This window comes from Hemibagrus wyckioides, linkage group LG29 (assembly GCF_019097595.1).
Source record: "Hemibagrus wyckioides isolate EC202008001 linkage group LG29, SWU_Hwy_1.0, whole genome shotgun sequence".
Lineage (NCBI taxonomy): Eukaryota > Metazoa > Chordata > Actinopteri > Siluriformes > Bagridae > Hemibagrus > Hemibagrus wyckioides.
Genome location: NC_080738.1, coordinates 6299292 through 6314477, shown reverse-complemented (window position 1 = coordinate 6314477; position 15186 = coordinate 6299292). Strand labels below are relative to the sequence as shown.

The following is a 15186-nucleotide window of genomic DNA, read 5'->3' as shown; positions in this document are numbered from 1 at the left end:
ATAAGCTATTTTCAGCATTTACAGGGGCTATTCTGTGATTTTTTTGCCGTATGAATCAAGAATGTCGGTGTTTTAAATCAAAATTCACTGTTTGAATCCTTTTTGACCACTGCTGAACACCGTACGATAACTGCTGCTTCACTGTATTTGCATGCATTTGTAATATGTACACTTTTATTACTGAAATGCTGGGAAGTATTTACAAGAACAACATTTAATCACCGCTCCACTTTAGTGAACGGAGAAGAGTGAAATAAACAGGTAAACATTTGAAATGGGCTGTTGAAGCAATGCAATGTTAATATAGTATAGGTTATATACATTAAAATACAATTACAATTAGGTTATATACATTAAAATATAAAACAAGCAACTTTGTTTACCTCATGTAAATAAGACGCGGCATTATAACTTATTTCCATTAATTATCATATTTTAAAAATGACATCCATCATTTTGAGTTAAAAAAAAAAACCCAATAGTCTATCTTCCTAGTTTTTAACAGATGTAAATAATAACATAATCAATAGGGTATTGATTTCCTATTAAATTAAATCTTACTTATTAAATTAAATATGAATTTATATGTATTATTCCAAGAATAGCCTATTAGATTATTACACATGAACAGCGGGTTGCCTGGTTGTAGGATCATAGAACTCACTCCTCCTCTGTAAATAAATCACCATCTGAATGCATGAGATTCATCACTGAGGTGCCATGCAGGTTTATTTTACATGAAAAACCAATAGCCAAATAGAGCTATTGAGCACCCTGCCTTAACAGAACTATTGGACAGTTATCACATATTAAAAACACATTTCTGAACAAAGTCATGTTGTTCATGTTCATGTTGTGTAGTGCACTAATGAATGTTTCTTTCTTCATCTGACTTTGAGTGTTATCACCTTACTGTATGTTTAACTTTTTGTCTTTCTGGTTCCTTTAGGATGCAAACCAACAATGTTGTCAGAGTGAAGTTCAAAGACAGCAAGAAATATATTTTTTATTCAAAACCTTTTACATTTCGATTGTTTTTGAAATGTGGTAAGAGATAAACTTTAACATTGTTAATATCATTAATACTTTTCCCTTAAAAAATATTTTAATAGTAATATATTAAATGTATGATTGTATATTATGGGTTTGAAAAATAACTGTTGTAGTTCCATTGGCATTACTGGCCTTTGTCAATTTGCCATTGATTGTCTCCCTTCAGTTTCCAAGAAATTTGATCATCCTACAATGGATGTTAAAGTCTTTGATGACTCGAAGACAGAAGTTGATGAGGAAGCATTCGAATATCTGCTGATGCGGCCAGATCTTGGTGTCCTATTTCATACCAGGCACAATCTTTGATGGTAAATTGTTTGACATGCTTATCAAACTTTGTGTTTATTCCCAGCAATATTCACTAATTCACTGATTTGTATAGGCTAATATGGCTAATGGAATAATTCTTAATATTGATATGGTTTATATTGAAGATACTTTAAGCTCAAGCTCATTAGGAGATACTGAGTCTGATGACACAGCAGTGTTGATTAGAAGTCCTCCTGAAAAAAATCAAGCTAGGGAACGTTGTCTTGCCCAAGTAAGGATCACCAATCTTGCCTCTGAATTACATTTAGAATGACTTAAAAATTAAAGATATTTGGAACTATATACACTTGTCAGTTGTTAATTTATCATCTTTGACCAATATTGCATCATTCCCCCCTCCAGATGCTCGAAGATATACTAAAGAGCATCCCTGGAGGCGAGAAGGTCAAAAACGAATATGCTCACACCAGCGGTCTGTCAGATGCCCGAAGACGTGACATGGTGAAAATCTTGGTAGCACATTTGACAAATGAACATGGATAGGTTGTTCAAACAGTAATTTGTAAGTTGATGTTTATGATATTTTAGGTTATTATTGGTTTTGGTTTGTGTGTCCTTTGGTTTATCATCTCCTGATCCCCATACTTGGCTGACCCCAGGTGCAAGCTTGGTTATATAAGTAGCTGTTGCCTCTCAATCTTTTTGATTTACAGGAGGAGGAGACACTCCTGTATATTGCAGAGTAAAGACTATAATCCTTGCCTTAATCGGGTAATGTATAACTACTAGGTCTGTGTATTGTTCTGGACATAGGAGCATTATTACAATGGAGAAGATGGAAGTGGATATTTCGCATGGAGAATCAAAACTCTGCCGAAAGAAGCATCAGAGGGACGGATGAAGCGCCTACAGCAACCAAAAAAGGTGCAAGATTTGATATTAAGTCAATGCTTTTATTAGCTTGGCTAATATTTATTAGGTTTGATTAACTTTTTCTTATTTTCAAATGAATATATCTTAACATTTGTGTCTTAACATTTGTCTCTGAAGTATTCTTTTGTTCCAAATTGGTCTGTCATTAACCTCCTAAGATCTGAGCTTGCATTTTAGATTTCTTCTACCTATTTGGGGTTAGGAGGGGCCTTCTGGTGGTCCAGCAGCTGGGCCTGGGTTCGATTCCTGGGCAGGGCGCCACCCCAGCCACTGAAGAGTTGACTCTCAGTGCCAGTCCCAAGCCTGGATAAAAATGGAAGGGTTGCGACAGGAAGGGCGTAAAACATCCGGCGTAAAACCTGTGCTAAATCACGCGGGTCGATTGATCCACTACAAACAGTGGACCCTGCAAGTGTGTGGGACAAACACTAAGAAAAAAAAAATTGGGGTTGGGAGGAACCAATAAATATAATAACCAGATATTATCTTTGAACATGAAGCCACTTTTTTTTGTGTACAACAGGTTCCAGTTACAAAGAATTAAGTATTATGATACACACAACCAAAAATGTGATGTCCTCATATGAGGATGCCAGGTTGTAGGAGGTTAAGTCATATTGTGAATGAGGTCTCCTGTTACATAGTATGTCTACAAAATATAATCGCTGTTCTTTTTAAATGCAAACGTTTTGCATAATCATCAATGTTGGGCAAATTTAAATGTCACTCTAGGATATGTGCATGTTTTACATGTTATTTCCTGTCATGCATCTAGTTTTGGTATAAATGTGTTGTGCTTTGGAAAGAAATGGAACTACAAATGTGGTTTTCATATTGTCTTAAACACTTTCAGGTGGGCCAACTGCTGACAGACATCCCTACAAAGAAGACAGCTTTTTGACCGATGACCATCAGTGTCAGGAAGCAATTGCCCTGATGAAGCACACAGCTGAAGAGGCAGTGGTAAAGGAAAAGATGACGTTAACACTGGCCTATCGTCAGAAGCTGCTGCATGACCCTAAAGAGTCAACTGATATTCTAGCAATTTTCCAGCAATTCCTGGATATACCAGGCTTGGTATGTGAGATTTATATTCTTAAAACATGAAAACATGCTGCTGTTGTTCTGCAGTAACACAGACTTGTTAGGTAAACAAAGTCAGTTCCTACTGTGGTACCTGCTTTATTTATCTTTGGCAGATTGATCAAGATTTTGCACTTCTATTTGGTGATGCGACCTCTGCAAAGTTGCTGGAGAACTGGTCTACCAACATAAAACCAACGGTTATTGAACAGAGCCATGGACTTACACAGACTAATGAACTCCAAGACCTCATCCAAAATGCTGAAGCCACTGAAGTTGAAGAAGGTAGCTACATTGTGGTATAGCTTAAATTATTTAAGAGGAAGTTATGCATTCATGGCAAGTGTAGCTTTATTCAGATCTACAGAGTTTCAATTGTGGTCACAACTTTACCCATTAGACATGCATGATTTTATATGCAACACAGGGCCTAATACAAGAGTTGCATATTTCAAATTTCATGGAAATTGTTTCCATTTGGGAGTCTGAATAACAAAAGCATGGTTGATATATTGTAGGTAAAGTTTAACTGTATGACATCAGTATATGTCAATATCTGTTTTACATAAATCCATGCACACATCTGTAGTTGTCAAAACTAGGCCATGAATGTGTTCACAGGGTTAATTCACCCAGAAATGAAAATTAGCCCATGAGTTACTTACCCTCAAAGCATCCTAGGTGTATATGACGTTCTTCTTTCTGAAGCATCCAATCGGAGTTAAAAAACGTCCTGACTCTTCCAAGCTTTATAATGGCAGTTAGCAGGTGTTTGTGTTCCAACAGTCCAAAAGAAGTCCAGTAACGTGAATCCATCCATAATTTTAAAAAAAAAGTGCCTCACACAAAAAAAATTTGTTTTTACAGGAGCAAAGAAAGTAAAATTTCCATACTTTAGCAATGGGAAACCGGTCTCCTCTTGGCTTATATCAAAATCCCCTGACAGCCAGGATGTTTTTTAATATATAACTCCGATTGGATTCTTCTGAAAGAAGTCATATACACCAAGAATGCCTTGAGGGTGAGTAAATCATGGGCTAGTTTTAATTTTTATACCTTTAATGCTGAATCTGTGTGCAGTATTAACTAAAGTACTAGAGTGATTTAATGTATTTATACTGGCACATCTTCGAATGAAGCTAAGTCAAGTTAAAGTGAGTAGAAGGATATGCTCAACCCCTTCTACCTAAAAACCAAAAAATGTGTTTATTTTGTTTTCCGTGTCTCTAGGTTGGGACAGCGACATGTCTTCCATTCTGATGCTGGTTCACCTTTTGCCACTCTCAAGTCAAGGCCGCAAAAGACCAGGAAAGATCTCAGCTAGACAAGCATGTGATTGTCTTGTGAAATTCATCAAGGTGAAGCTACTGATTAAGCAAATCAGATGAAACTATTTCATAATGTACTGTCACTGTGTGAACTTGAACTTGCTTATTTCTGAGACTTGCTAATTTCTCTTAAAAATCACTTGTCCTCCAAATTGTTGTTCTTGTGCTATTCTTTTCTACTTAGCACACACCTAGTAACAATCTGTTGGAATCTCTTGGAAGTATGTAATACAGAAACTTTGGTGGAAGACATCACTGTATCTTTATCCATGCTGTATATTGACTTTAACTGTTAAGTCATATTGGCACTATTGTGTTTTCAGTCTTTCACAGACCGGTACCAGTATCCAAGGCCACTTGGATAGCATTGAAGAGAGTCTCCAGCCGTATCTAATTGCTGTTGGGCCGAAGAGAAGGATCCATTCTTGGTTTATTGTAATTGACCAACATGCTCTACCCTGTATGGGTTCTAATTCACTAGCTTGTGTTGATGAGCTTTTCAAAGCTCACTTTGTCTTTGGCACCTCATACTGTCAGGAACTGACCAATGTGTATAGCTTTCTGCAAACCACTGATTATGATATAGATGTTGAAACCACCAAGGTGAATCCCAGAGAGGCTGAGTTAAGAGCTAGAATTCTCCAGTGAGCAGATGATTTGTTTCATTTGTAAAAAGGGGCATGCTAATGCCAATGCCCTTATAAGGCACTTTAAGTTAGTTCATGGCCTTTGTCCAAGAAAGAGTCTCAAGTTAAAATGTGCTCAAAGAGGTTGTTCACGTGTTTACTATAGTTTTTCTGGATTACGAAAGCATCTCAGCAAGTGTTGTGCAATTGACCATTCATGCCTCGATAGTGGTGAAAGCTTATCCACCTCCAACTCATTTCATTAGATGATGTAGGTGTTTTATCAAACCAAAATTCACCTTGTGAGTCTGCACTCCTAAAAACAAATATAGTAAACAGTTGTGCAACAGTGGTAGCTGAACTTAAAGTTGCTGGTGTCGCAGAGACAACTATTAACTATGTTGTTGGTGCTCTAGAAGAAATGATTGGAGACCTTCATCGTGAAACTCAAGAACCTGTGAAATACATCACAGGTGTATAATAATCTTTAGAGGAGCCCATGAAAAGTGTTGTTGAGTCTCAAATTGATCAGTGTTTTGAAAAAATGCAAAATCCCTTTGCGGTATTAAACACTGAGAACAAGAGAATGCAGTACTTTTCAGAGAAATGGGGAAAAATAGATCCTGTTGAATATGTTCTTGGAACAAGATTTGCGACACGGCTTAACAGAACAACTGGAACGTTTGCCCAAACCACTGTTAAGAATAAATTTGTATTCATACCAATTCTTGAGACATTACAGTCCATTTATAAGCACCCTAACATTACAAATTGTCTTTATGATATACACGATTGAGAATTCTTTAACAATCATGCACTCTTCTCAAAACAAAGACATCCAGCTTTTTTTTTATGAATTTGAATGCTCAAACCCCCTTGGATCAAAATGAGGAATACATAAGTTAGGAGCGATCTATTTTACCCTTAGAAATATTTCTCCTAAATACAACTCAAGTTTACTAAATATACATTTAGTCACTTTATTTTATGCACAAGATATCAAAACATATGGGTTTGATAAAATACTAGAGCCGCTTGTCCAGGATATCTCAACACTGGAAACCAATGGAATTCAGATTCCTTTATTTGATCATACAGTTCATGGAACCATTGTCCAAGTTACTGGTGAGAACCTTGGTGTCCATTCCTTGTTTGGTTTTGTGGAATCATTTAGTGCTAGGTACTGTTGCCACTTTTGCCTGCTAGAGAAAGAGGACTTTCAGACAGTGTTCAGTAAAGGTAGTCCAACGATGTCAGTGCGAACTAAACTTCATGCTGAACTCTGCCAGAGAATGCAGAGCAATCCCAGTCTACCTTATTTAATGGGAGTAAAAAAGTCTTGCCTTTTAAATTCATTGCAATATTTCCACACCACTGCAAATTTTTCGGTTGATATTATGCACGACATATTGGAGGGGGTTGCTCAATATGAGATGAAATTAGTCATTCAGCACCTGATTAAAAATTACACCACATCAGCAGAAGTACACAGAAGAATTCAGAGTTTCAACCATGGCTTCATGAAACAAAACAAACCTCCTGGTGTAGAATTAAGAGAGGGTTCCAATGACTTGGGGCTTAAATGCCTCTCAGAGCTGGTGTTTACTGCGTTATCTGCCCATCATGTTTGGAGATCTTGTGTGTCCTAATGATCAGCACTGGTATTTGTTCATTTTATTGCTTCAGATTGTCAATATTGTGTTTTCTTCATATCCACTGGTATCACCATTTATTTGAAACATCTGATTGCAGAACACCACAGTTTGTTTAAGCATTTGTTTCCTGATAAGAACTTGTTGCCAAAGCATCATTTTATGGTGCATTACCCCAGTTGTATGTGGAAAATTGGACCACTGATACATTTTTGGTGCATGCGTTACGAAGCGAAGCATAACGTTTTTAAAAAGCAGCTGAAAAGCTTTAAGAACATAACGAAGACATTAGCAAAGAAACACCAGTGTCAAATGGCTTACATTTGGCAAACATTTTATCCAAATGAATTCAAATTAGGTCCTGGGAAATTGGTCCCATTGAATGAAATGGAAGTTGGCGCTGAGATGGCTGAGAAACTTCATGTGCCTATGTGGACTAAGGTCCTAAATGTGAAATGGGTCAAGCACTGTGGAAACACTTATCGGTCAGGGTTGGCAGTTTGTGTTCAAGTTCAAAATGACATGCCTGTATTTCATGTAATCCAGAATATTGTTATTAAAGATGAGCACATCCTTTTAATAACAAATGCATTGAAAACATATCCATGCTTACAAAGTTGCACATGCCATAGTTGCACCTTATGTTATGAGATTAGGAATATTTTACACCACAAGTTGTTTGACATTCTGATGCCTTATGGTTGTGATTCTGATTTGTTTATTGTACCATATAGTTTCATGTAATTCTTCATCTCCTCCATTATATTATCAATTTTTTTTTTTTTATTGTTTTAGTATTATTGTTTTCATTTCATTTTTATTTTTTTCACAACCACAACACGATGACATGTTCACAATGACAAGTGAATTAAATGCAATGTTTGAAGAGGAGCTTGAAAAATAAAATTGTGAGACATGAGTATACAGAAGGTTGTTGGTTCTTTTTTCAGACTGAAAAACAAGTTCATTTTAGGGGTAAATCATACATGGTGTAATTCAGAACACTAACTCTGGATAGAGTTAGTTATTCTTTGTAGTTCACTCATAATTGAGGATAAACATCTCTGGAGGGGAAGTAAACTGTAGTAAATTTGAAGTTCCTCTGAACAGAGTTAGTAGCAGAGTACTTTTCTTGTAGCTCTGAAAGGAGGAAAATAGTATGAGAGTTGATTTCAAAAAACTCTAAATTGAGTCAAATATTAAAGGAAAGTGTAAAATATTAACACTACATTGAGCATAATTCACTCAGAAGAGTAACTTTTACTCTCTTCAGAGAGGGACCAAATGTTATCTGGCATAGAGTAAAACGTTCTTCAATTTGAGTAAATTTACTCAGGCAAATTTACTGTGAACTTCCTTAAACATGATTAACAACTTCCTAATACATTTAGGACTTCCCTATTAAATAAAGTCTTAAAAGGCAAACAGCATCATCATAATCCTCACAGTCTGTGGTGTAACAGACAGAACGCATTCTTGATATTTTCTAGAGATGTCTGAGAGCACTTCTGTGTATGTGAACTACCATGAGCAGGGAGGAGAGTGCATACAGACCGTGGCGGAAAGTGTGGGTGCTTCTCGAATCACTAACACACAGAGGATGCTACAAACACCAAGAAGAGGTATTCATACTTTTAATGATATCTTTAGTATTCAAATATTTAAAATGATAATAATAATAACAATAATAATAATAATAATGAGAAGAAGAATGACAGAGCTGTTTAATTCTCTAATTTGACTGAATGAAATACAAATGACAGGTTCATACTAAAGTATTCATTCGAATGCAGTATTTCTATAACAATAATCATTAAAAAGTTTTACATTTTACTTAACATTTTGTCAAAAAAATTCTTGAGTGTCGATGCTTTTTAACAGTCAGATAAAGCTCTAAATTATGTTTTTCAATATCAGGAAAGTCAACAGGACTTTTTTATGTTAATTTGATAAGCTGATTTTTTTTTTTGCTTTGTTTTATTTATAGCTGTTCTGTATACACTATATGCCCAATTGTTTATAAATACCTCACAGCACCCTGACATTTTTCCTGAGTGTTTTATTTCTTTTTGTATTACTCCTAAAGTAATACATATAGAATACATTTATAAATACAGTATCTCACAAAAAGTGAGTACACCCCTCACGTTTTTGGAAATATTTTATTATATCTTTTCATGTGACAAACCCTGAAGAAATGACACTCTGCTGCAATGTAAAGTAGTGAGTGTCCAGCCTGTATAACAGTGTCAATTTGCCGTCCCCTCAAAAGAACTCAACACGCAGCCATTAATGTCTAAACCGTTGGCAACAAAAGTGACTACACCCCTAAATGAAAATGTCCAAATTGGGCCCAAAGTGTCAATATTTTGTGTGGCCACCATTATTTTCCAGCACTGCCTTAACCGTCTTGGGCATGGAGTTCACCAGAGCTTCACAGGTTGCCACTGGAGTCCTCTTCCACTCCACGACAACATCACAGAGCTGGTGGATGTTAGAGACCTTGCGCTCCCCCACCTTCCATTTGAGGATGCCCCACAGATGCTCAAGAGGGTTTCGGTCTGGAGACATGCTTGGCCAGTCCATCACCAAGGCAGTGGTCATCTTAGAGGTGTGTTTAGGGTCGTTATCATGTTGGAATACTGCCTTGGGGCCCAGTCTCTGAAGGGAGGGGATCATGCTCTGCTTCAGTATGTCACAGTACATGTTGGCATTCATGGTTCCCTCAATGGACTGTAGCTCCCCAGTGCCGGCAGCACTCATGCAGGCCCAGACCATGACATTCCCCCCGCCATGCTTGACTGTAGGCTAGACACACTTATCTTTGTACTCTTCACCTAGTTGCCGCCACACACGCTTGACACCATCTGAACCAAATAAGTTTATCTTGGTCTCATCGGACCACAGGACATGGTTCCAGTAATCCATGTCCTTAGTCTGCTTGTCTTCAGCAAACTGTATGCGGGCTTTCTTGTGCATCATCTTTAGTAGAGGCTTCCTTCTGGGACGACAGCCGTGCAGACCAATTTGATGCAGTGTGCAGTGTATGGTCTGAGCACTGACAGGCTGACCCCCCACCCCTTCAACCTCTGCAGCAATGCATACATCTATTTCCCAATGACAACCTCCGGATATGACTCTGAGCACGTGCACTCAACTTCTTTGGTGAACCATGGCGAGGCCTGTTCTGAGTAGAACCTGTCCTATAAAACCACTGTATGGTCTTGCCCACCGTGCTGCAGCTCAGTTTCAGGATCTTCTTATAGCCTAGGCCATCTTTTTGTAGAGCAACAATTCTTTTTTTCAGATCCTCAGAGAGCTCTTTGCCATGATATGCCATGTTGTACTTCTAATGACCAGTATGAGAGAGTATGAGAGCGATAACACCAAATTTAACACACCTGCTCCCCATTCACACGTGAGACCATGTAACACTAACGAGCCACATGACACCGGGGAGGGTAAATGGCTAATTGGGCCCAATTTGGACATTTCCACTTAGGGGTGTAGTCACTTTTGTTGCTAACAGTTTAGACATTAATGGCTGTGTGTTGAGTTATTTTGAGGGGACGGCAAATTTACACTGTTATACAGGCTGTACACGCACTACTGTACATTGTAGCAGAGTGTCATTTCTTCAGTGTTGTCACATGAAAAGATATAATAAAATATTTCCAAAAACGTGAGGGGTGTACTCACTTTTGTGAGATACTGTATTTATAAATGTATTCTATATGTATTACTTTAGGAGTAATACAAAAAGAAATAAAACACACAGGAAAAATGTCAGGGTGCTATGAGGTATTTATAAACAATTGGGTATATAGTGTATACAGAACAGCTATAAATAAAACAAAGCAAAAAAAAAAAATTCAGCTTATCAAATTAACATAAAAAGTCCTGTTGACTTTCCTGATATTGAAAAACACTTTTGTGAGATACTGTATATATAACTAGTTCTACATGCTTTAATTATAAAAAAAAAAATAGGAGTACAAAAAGAAATGTTTTTAGAAATTTAGAAATGTTTATTTATTTATTTATTTTATTTTTTTATTTTTAATGTGATTAGATGCTTTACAGTGTATGGTCAGGTAATGAGGGCAAATACAAAATAATCATAATTATGATAAAAAAAAAGTGACAAGGAGCCCTTATAATACAAAGACTAAAAGGATGGTTAAGATAAGATAGGAAGAAGTGGGTTATGAGGAAGCAGAACTCAGTGGTTTTAACTGTTCTTAAGGGGAAGTCTAGGTCTAAATTTTAATCCCAGATAATTAATGTATTGTTTAACTGCAACTACAGATCATGTGTCTCTGTGTCTATTACATTCTAGGACTCAATGCTAAACGGAGGACATTTTACAGCCTGACTACTCTGTTTGTGCTGCTGATGCTGATTGTCGCCACAGTGCTGGGTGTCAAATTCAACAACCTGACATCAGTAAACAAGCAGCTACAGAGCAGTTACAACAACCTGACTAGAGAGAGAGACCAGCTACAGAACAGTTACATCAACCTGACTATAGAGAAAGACCAGTTACAGGCCAGTTATAACAACCTGTCTATAGAGACAGACCAGTTACAGAAGGAGAGAGATGGATACCAGAAAACACTTTGTGATTTATGTAAATACCTGAAGTTTGTGTTAAATTGTGTGTTAAATGCCCTCAGTGGAAATCCATGTATCTTCAATCTGGAGAATAATGATTTAAAATCTTAGAATGAGGAGAATCTCCTTAATATTGCTAACACTTTACACTACTGTCCCTTAACTAATAGATAACTATGCAAGAAGTAAGCAAAAAAGAATGAATAGTTCTTTATTAACACCAAGTTACTATTACTGTCTACTAGTTACTTTAAACAAGAAACTATCTGTTTTTAACTGTAAATTTTCTCCATTCATCTCTGTAGATGAATGGAAGTGTTTCAGTTCCAGCTCCAGTTTTTTTGTCATGTCTAATGAGAACAAGAACTGGGAGGAGAGCAGAAAGGACTGCAGGGACAAAGGAGCAGACCTGCTGATTATAAACAGCAAAGAGGAACAGGTGAGAGAGAGAGAGAGAGAAATGGAGGGAGGGAGAGAGAAAGAGAGAGAGAGACTAAAGTCTTTTTTTATTCTTCTGTCATTTAAAGGAGTTCATTGTTAAACAGCTGGGCAATTTTGATGCTTGGATTGGTCTGAGTGACAGAGATATAGAAGGAGAGTGGAAATGGGTGGACGGCACACCACTGACCACAGAGTAAGAAAATATTTCCATGTTTTTTCATGTGCAGTACAAAAGAAATAATCTTAATAAAGTTTCCCTGCATGAAAAGCTTGAAAAGATGTTTCCCTATTGTACTTGATTTTTTTTTTTATTGTTCCAATGTGAATTTCAGTAAACAGGGGCTGAGAGGATTCAATTAAATGTGTGGAATTAAAGGAAATTAATTCTTATCTGAGTCTGATTCTGATTCTCTTGGTTGCAGGTACTGGGATAAAGATGAACCAAATAATGATGGTGATGAGGACTGTGCTGCGATTTACGCTTCATCTGAGACTGTCTGGAATGACAGGAAATGTTCTGATGTATTACCATGGATCTGTGAGAAACTTCTTTCTTAATAATGTGTATCATTTTAAATCAAAACTGCTTATACATAAATTGAGTTAATTATAAACAATATCAAAGACAATATTTGGATGATAAATGTGTTTCAATGTTTGCTTTTGTTTAGTGGCAGGCTGTCAGGGCCAGCAAGGCCTTCTCTGCTGGCATAAACAGCAGTGAACTGAATCACTGACTTGCATTTTAATATATTTAATATATTTTTCCATGAATGTGTATTAAATTATTCCCAATAGTGTATTATCTACATTTCATAGCTTTTCTCTCGGTTTCGCAGCTTCCACTAGTGTATATTTATGATAAGAGTATATATCCAATCATATTTCAGTTAGTGGCTGACATCATGTGTTGCCCGGCCATAAGGCCTTCAGAATCAATAGTGCAGGCGCCCGTAGCTTAAAATAAGTGGCAATGAAATTGTTACCTTAACCAATCAGATTTCAAATTGGCATCACTGGGGCCATCTAGCAGGCATACGATTACGTCAGCAATTTCCCGTCCTTTGATTGGATAATTGGAGTAGTCAGAGGCAGCGACCCACCCATATACATTATTTCTATGTTTGCTGTGTCTCATTTCGGATGCTGCGTCCTCCAGAGATTGCAGTTTGCTGCATACGGCATCAAGAATGTCTTTTTTAAAGTAACCGTAATAAAATGGACTATTCCTTGTGCGGTGTGAAACAATGTAGACTAATTTCTTTTTTACTTTGCTATTTAAGGGTTAATTAGTATCTATTGCCGTGTCGTCCAGGGGCGATTCTAGAATTTTGGAATCGGGAAGAGCCGAAGTCTGCCGCCGTTTTCATATGAAACTTAAAGGGGACTGAGGCGATCACCAATTTGTATACAGTTTATGAAGAATCACAGAATTTTAGGAGGGCTGAGTAGAAAATGGCCTAGTGACGCCCATGGTGGCATCATAATGATGGTATAGAGGTGGATTAATTCAGGAAGGACACCAGTGAAGGTCTAGGTCTGAAATGCACGGCCTGCCACTGGTTTTATCTGTAATCACTTACTGATACAAAGTGCACAGAGACTGTTCATGTTTTTTTTCTTTATCTATATAATAGATTTCTTGTATATTTTTTCTGATTCTAATGTAATGTAAATTTGTAGCTCATGATGATGGAAGCAGTATAATTGAAATAATTTAAGTAATTTAGGTATTTAAAGTCCATCTCAGTTTCTCTGACTCTGTTAACTCTGATAAACTTGCACTCAGTCACCCATGTATATTGTATTGCTTCTGGAGTGATGTGCAATGACTATAAAGGGGTTTGTTCCTAATTTGCAGGTCATTTTCTGGTCAAAGGTCTTTTCTTTTTTTGGATTTATTCATTATTAGTAAAATTCATGTTAAAAACAACATTTAAATAAATCTGTATAAAGCACTGCAGAGTATTTTTTTTTTTTTGAAAGAATAAAACAATGCTGTAATACAAAAACAATCATGATGTTTTGGTGCCATGAAACCTGGCGCAAAGCAGAGTTACCCCTCTGAAGGTGATTAGTTTCCTTTAACAGCATGTGATTGGCTGCTCAGATAGCAAAATGGGTCTGGCCCAGATCTGACCCACACAGTGCATTTACACTTGGCCCACATACCACAAAGAATGACAGCCCTTTGGTGGCCCATGTCTGGTTTGCCAGAGGAGGGCCAGACGTGGGCCAGCACAGGGCCAGCACTGGGCCACACCACATAAGTCAAACCATAACCGGGCCACATCTGGCATGCCATCATATAAACAGTGCCATCACTGCCAGACCTGGTCCGCATCTGGTTGACATACCACTTGAAATTGCCAGAACTCAGCCAGCAGTGCCGGCTTAATGCCAGATCTGGCCCAGACCCATCTGCTATGTGGGTGGTTTCGTGTGTTTTGGAGGAAGCATGTCCCAACCTAGCTCTTTTTTTCTTCGTTGCTGTCATATCATTAGGAAGAGCTGGTTGGTGGATGAGAACTGAACAAGATTAAAATTGAGCAAAAATCTAAATAAAGTAGTTTCCTACATTTCAGGCAGCAAACGTTTAATCAGCAGGAGTAATGTCTGTGTCAGTGGAGACATAGAAGCATTACTGGCTAAATTTATCAGGTGATCATGCAACTGTGATCTTCAATGTGGAGATATAATATATTCATAGGTCAAATTACAACCTACAGAAACAGATTAAGATAAGCCTCTCACTCACTGAGTGAACTAGATTTAGCTAGCCAGAGCTTTTTAATGCTTTACAGTATAAAAGCTGTGTATCCAACTTCAAATGTCTTGTTGATATTCAGCACTAAATATTTGGTGTGTTAATTTAAGTGCCATATAGTCTATAGAGTCTTTGCAGTGGCCAAGTCAGCTAATTTAGCCAGATAATATTATTTCTTCAAATATTATTTATATAATATTATTTCTTCTGTATTTCTTCAAATACTGTTGATGATGGAAGTGGTGTTTTGCTTCAACAGAGCTTACATTTTGCATTTTTGGCATTTAGCAGGTGCCCTTTTCCACATTGATGTACAAAAATGCTTTCTATCAATGATTACATTAACATTGGCATCAGTGTTTTGAATCTGATGCATGCAGCTACTGGAAGCCAGTGGAGTAGTGCAGCAGTGAGGTGGT

At 37.2% G+C, this 15186-nt stretch overlaps 1 protein-coding gene across 1 annotated transcript; it reads left to right on the top strand.

The window, feature by feature from the left end:
• Positions 1-8405: 8405 nt before the first annotated feature.
• LOC131349242 (CD209 antigen-like protein E) lies at positions 8406-13922 on the top strand. Its single transcript, XM_058384770.1, has 5 exons — positions 8406-8567; positions 11285-11575; positions 11865-11998; positions 12087-12193; positions 12423-13922. The coding sequence occupies exons 1-5, from the start codon at positions 8438-8440 to the stop codon at positions 12556-12558; spliced, it is 798 nt and encodes a 265-aa protein (XP_058240753.1). The 5' UTR covers positions 8406-8437; the 3' UTR covers positions 12559-13922.
• Positions 13923-15186: the final 1264 nt, after the last annotated feature.

What these genes read in the sequence shown, in the direction of transcription:
- LOC131349242 (XM_058384770.1), top strand. Translation starts at nt 8,438, where the DNA reads ATGTCTGAGAGCACTTCTGTGTATGTGAACTACCATGAGCAGGGAGGA. An exon ending in GAAAACACTTTGTGATTTAT is followed by an intron (nt 11,576 to 11,864) that starts GTAAATACCTGA and finishes TCATCTCTGTAG; the next exon opens with ATGAATGGAAGTGTTTCAGT. An exon ending in GGCACACCACTGACCACAGA is followed by an intron (nt 12,194 to 12,422) that starts GTAAGAAAATAT and finishes TCTTGGTTGCAG; the next exon opens with GTACTGGGATAAAGATGAAC.